We start from the raw sequence: 5,637 nt of genomic DNA, 5'->3' as shown, positions 1-5,637 counted from the left end.
CCACGTCGTTACAAGCAGGGTGTTCGTAAATCCACAAGATAATTTCAGCCCAAGAGATTTTCGCAACTAAAGCAAGTGCAAAGAACTCCATTTTTCCTAAGCCCGTTTATTTCGGAACAAGTGTTAACAACTTTATATACAAATGACAATTAAAAACCATCACAATACAGTTTTTGAGTCGAAGGTGACAGTGATTTGACAAGCAAGTCATCCTTTTGACACAACTACAAATTATTACCAAAAAGGTTAATGCAAGGACTGGAAATACAGTCGCTTTAATAAAATACTAAGCCTAAGGTAAAGAGTAAATATAAACCAGCTTTGGCTCAATTAACTTTGCTATCAAGTACACTGATTAAATAAAATTCACAACAAATATTACTCAATCCTTTGTTTGTCTGACACGGTTAGGGACAATTACACTAGACACTTGGTGCACTTTCTGACAATTTTCCAAGGTGTGTGAGTGTTTGCTAAGTTATATCTGGCGTGCAACTAACTTTAACCAATCAGCGCAAAGGTGAGGTCCATATTTGGCCAATCACAAGCGAAAGCCAAACCGAATGTGATCGAATTAGGGAATTTCCCACAGAGCCGGTAGCAATTTAAGGAAATCTACTCTGTGGTTTAACAACAATCATGCGGTTAGTTATCATAAACTAACTTACTTACAACAGCGAATTTAAAACTGGAGGAGACGACAACAACTGGTTTTACCTCAACTAAAAGGAGTTTTAGAAACTAGTCAGTGAACCAAATCACCTTGAATCACAATTCCCAGTTACTTTCAGAGATAGTAGCTGTCTGGCTCCATAGGAAAAATGACAGCACATGGATGGCAATAAGCTTCTGAAAGGTTGAGAGCCAGGTCAAAGTAACTTGTTGTCTATCGTAACAGGCCTTACGCTTAAACACAACAGGAACTAAAAGAGCACTCATCCACAATCAGTAGTCCAAACATAAACTCTTGGAGTGTCTTTAGATACTTTGACAGAGGACAGTTTAGATACAGGCACTTGGCTAGGTAACGAAGGATGAGTATTGGCTATATTAATGCACTGTATGACAGGACAGCTCCTGTTAAAAGAAACTGCACTAACATTGTAACTTAAATTCGGAAGTACAACACAAGCTTTGTTAGAGCTATTAAGAAAGACTGACCTTCTTTTAACATCCCCGCCTCCCCCCGCCACCCCATTGCCACCTCTACACCACAACCACAAATCAAACCCTGGATGGAGATGAATGCTGTGAGGGTAAAGTATCTTGCCCAAGAGCAAAAAGCCATGACTTTGAACAGACCTGCATCTGAGGCTATTAGATTAAACTACACGATCACCATGCTTCAAAAACAATATTAAGTACATAAGCAATTTCCAGTATAACTGTGCATGCCTTGCCGAGTCAGACAAACAGTCAGTGCAAGTTGTCACCATTTAAGAAAAAAAGGAAAATTATCTAACTTTTAACAAACAATTCTTGGAAGTATTTTCATGCATCAATGACCAACTTCTGCTTTTCAATGGGAAGCTTCTGCTCCAGAGCTGGGGCTTCAAACTCGCCATTGTATTCAAACTTGTCCTCGAAGTCTTTCAAGTCGATCTTCTTTCCTGAAGCTGGTGGCTTGCAGCAGAACACCCAGAAACAGCAGCTGAGGGTGCCAATTCCAATCAGAGCCACCACCGAAAAAACTGCCACACGAGCAGCAAATGGAAGGCTGTGGAACTTTGAGCAGAATCCCTTCTTAGTCTGAGAGAAAAACAATACAGTGGGACAGCAAGTGAGAAACTGAGAAATACATGTAATAAGTGCCTAGCTCAATACAAATTCTCCTTACTGGCTAAGAACATGTCTTTTTACGTTACTTTTGACAACTTGTTGTTACTTCAAGACAGTATTCCCAGTGCAGTGCTGGAAATAAGTCAGCCATTGGAGATTTTCCCACCAAACTTCGGAAAAGGCAAAAAAATGACTTAGCTTTCAGTCCTTGTTTGCAGACCAGGTCATTTCAATGAGAAACTAAGTGTTGATCACTCTTGCTTATCAGACATACAATATTAATTACTTACCATATGGCTGTATCGCACAAAGACTAGGAACTACTGAATTCACGAATTTGATTGGCCGAAATCGATATTGACCGCGGTCTAGATTTTCCCATCTAGACCGGCATCTAGACTGGTTTCATTTTGCGTTGACAAAGCAGTAAACTAAAATACAAAAATGTTCACCATTTTCTTTTATTTTCTTCTCAATTATTTATGGAAGTACCAAAAAGCCTGATGACAAAAAAAAAGTAGAGGACGAGCAAATTTTGGCAGGTTTAAGTTAAGCTCATTGCCGTTCGCAAGCAAAATGTCAGCAAACCAGTTACATTAAACGAATTAAAGTTTTCTTCTTTGCCATATAATAAACATCTTATTAACCGAGCTAAGTCGGTCTGTATGGGAGAATCTTGACCTTGGTCACGTGTACAGACCTCGGTCAAGATTCTCCCATACAGACCTCCAGCTCGGTTAATAAGAGCTAATTATTAACTGAGAGAGAGGTCTTTATCGCAAAATCTCACTGAGAACTTGCTGTATTGACCGGCTGAGGTTTGAGATTTTCCTGCAGAGACCAGAAATTACTGGAGAATACTGCCTTAGAATCACACTTTATATCAGCTACAAACCCTAGCCGCACCATATTCTGATATTTGTTGATTAAAATAAAATTGTCATTCTCCTCAGCATGTCACAATAATAACACTGACTAAGCTCTTTACATAAATTGTGCACCTCCCCAAGACCACATATATTTGGCTAAAATGTCACTTTAAATGGCCTGAGAAATTCCCTTATCAGTTTTGTAAACAGCCATAACTATATTAAAAAGAGTATTGGTTCTCAATGATTTGATATCCTTGAACAAACAACAGCTCTGAACAACTGGACATGATAAACAAGCGTTCTTACCGTGTCAGCTTTGTAAGGGTGGTCCGGCAGCTGGGCTGGTTTGGGGGCTGGGTTATCACTGTACGGTTTGTCAGGCAGGTGACCTGAAAAGCAAAATAAACATTCAGTTAGCATGGTTCACGTAGTTTAGCAATGGTGGTTAAAAACATGTAGGAGCACTGTAATCCTGGGGGAAATAACTGTGGCCACATTGTTAACGAAGGAAAGATATGCCTTAAAACAGCTTCAACAACAAAAAAAATGCATGATCCAGTCACTATTGAGTGCAGCCTCAGGCTAAGAAATGTCTCCATAATCTTGGAAAAAACCATTGGAGTAATCAATCTCTTACAATAGATTTCGTGACTACATACATTTTACAACTAAATAACCGGTAAATATAATTTTGTATTTATATAATGGCAAATTGTAACTTCATACATGTATATATAAAAAACAAAATAACAATAATGACATTAATGAAGAAAAATAGCTTCATACCATCTGGATATTTATGTGTGTCTTTATCCTGGGGCGTCTTGTGAATGTCGGATGACTCCAGCTCAATTGTTGTGATTTCACGCTTGGCAATCATCTCATCGTTGGCAGAATCCAGTTTCATCACCAACTGCGTCACTTTGATCTGCCTCACCACCTGGTGGTCCACCTGAACAATTTCCTCCTGCACTTGCAGCACTTTGAAAATTCCGTCATTTGTGGTCTGTTGTGACTCCGTCACCAACACCCTGATCACAATAGGGACCTTGGTCATGTGTTGCAACACTTCTTGGTTCTTGCCAATTTCATCTGCAATGGGAAGATCATACATCGAAACAGTCAGGTTCAGATGACTGAATAAATTTTGAACCTACATTGTAGATGAAGTGCAGTAAGAGATTTAAGACTTAGTTGCGGGTTTTGCGAAAGAGTTTGGGGGACTGTAAAGGGTTCATAAAGGAATAGATTGTGTGATACTGCCTGCACTGAAACAGGGTGTCATCAATGGGAGAACAATTTTAAAAACACAAGTCAAACCAATTCTGTAAGGCATGCAGTGTGTCTACTATTTTATGAGACCTTCTCACTACATCATGGTAGGATAAATCTGGAGATAAAAGAAGTTACCTAATAAACCTTTATTGAGACTGCACTTGTATATCTATGATTTCTTAACATACAGGTATATATTATACAGTTCAATGTTATACATACATGTAGCATTATGATTGGGAAGGGAAGGGGTAGGCTTTTTCATGTAAAGTTCTGGGGCATCTGGCATAATTTTCCAGGTCACTTTTTCAGACAATAATAATGCATGTTAATATCTCACAGAAAATATGACAACAAGAGAACAAGTTTGTACATAACTACGGAAACAGAAAGAGAATAAATGTCTCACCAATTTCTGCATAGAAATGAAACGTTGTGACTGCCTGGTGTATGGCCTTGGTGTTGTTCACATGCACTACACCATCAATGACACTGATTCTGATGTTTACCTATAAAATATAATATTTTTAGCATACACTGTATGAGGTGTTAATCAGTGATTAAAAACTACTTGAGCAAAAGTGTACTCTGAATGTCGCTCAACTAATCAGTGATCCCTGTGAGACCATGTCCATTTTGCTTAGGTGATGGGGTCAAATTACAGAAATCTGAAATTTGCATTTTTAATTCTCTTTAGAAGGGCTTGTTGGAATGAGTTGGACTAATAGAAAGCCTATGTATTATGCAATGAAAAAAATCACGAAAAAAATCACTGGAAGTAATAACACCTTAGACAAAATACTGACATGATAATAGTGAAATTCGCAAACAAATAAAAAATATTCACCAATCTCAGCAAACAGTGCTTTGGATCAATCACACACATGAAAATTTTCTCACTTCAGCTGTTGAGTTAATTTTGTTGTTGCTATTTACTTTGCTCCTTCCACCTTTCTTGCCACCTACACCTATACATTTGCAACTTATCATAGCTTGGCAAAAGACAATAGTTGTTATACAAAGTAATTTCAGTTGTTTTGCCACTGGAGACTCATGAAGAAGATATTAATCAATGGGTTTCACTGGAACTTTAAGTGATTACAAGTGAAAAAAAAATTGTTGGCGTGTTAAAATACATGGAATTCCATACTATAAAATGTGCAAATTTAAGACAAAATTTAAGACAAATTAATCTATAAAAAAATACATGAAAAATAGGTTTCACTGGAGGTAACTGCATCTTTTATAATGTTCCAGTGACGTCACTGCTAAAGCTGATGAATACAATGTCTTTCTGCATCTACTCCATAAAAAATTGTTGGTGATGAAGGAGAAATTGTTGGCTTTCGGCTGCAGTTGCCAGCTACTTCCAAGGAAGTAGGTCCAAGGAGGTTGTTTTTCATAACAGGAAGATTAGGGATGACAGCTGCTCAGATTAACACAGCAACTACAAATACTTGTATTCAAATTGTCACAGAAGCAAAAAAAAGTCGAAAACATGTACCTTGCACATCAAGCCCCGGTTGCTCGAAGGCTGGATAATGCTATCCACCGGATAAATCGCTGTCCAGTGGAGAAGTGTTAACGGAGTAAAACATGCTATCTGCTGGAAAGTGATTTATCCAGTTCATAGTATTATCCACCTTTCGAACGCAAGTCTGATAGACACCAACAACTTATGATTTTTACTTTGAACTGTAATTACAAAATT

General features: G+C 38.0%; 1 protein-coding gene across 1 annotated transcript in view; it reads right to left on the bottom strand.

Moving 5' to 3' along the window:
• Positions 1-90: 90 nt before the first annotated feature.
• The window catches only part of LOC145481445 (uncharacterized), a 7,574-nt gene continuing 2,027 nt past the window's right edge, over positions 91-5,637 (bottom strand). Inside the window, exons 2-5 of the mRNA XM_081459937.1 lie at positions 4,336-4,435; positions 3,438-3,743; positions 2,958-3,040; positions 91-1,749 (exon numbers count right to left, since the gene is read on the bottom strand). Of these exons, the coding sequence (XP_081316063.1) occupies positions 1,492-1,749; positions 2,958-3,040; positions 3,438-3,743; positions 4,336-4,435 (747 nt within the window). The 3' untranslated portion in view covers positions 91-1,491. The remainder of the gene's footprint in view (positions 1,750-2,957; positions 3,041-3,437; positions 3,744-4,335; positions 4,436-5,637) is intronic.

The sequence above is a fragment of the Orbicella franksi genome, chromosome 3 (genome assembly GCF_964199315.1).
Source record: "Orbicella franksi chromosome 3, jaOrbFran1.1, whole genome shotgun sequence".
NCBI classification, from domain to species: Eukaryota; Metazoa; Cnidaria; class Anthozoa; order Scleractinia; family Merulinidae; genus Orbicella; species Orbicella franksi.
Note: the sequence above shows the minus strand (reverse complement) of the source record. Positions and strands in the feature narration are given on the sequence as shown.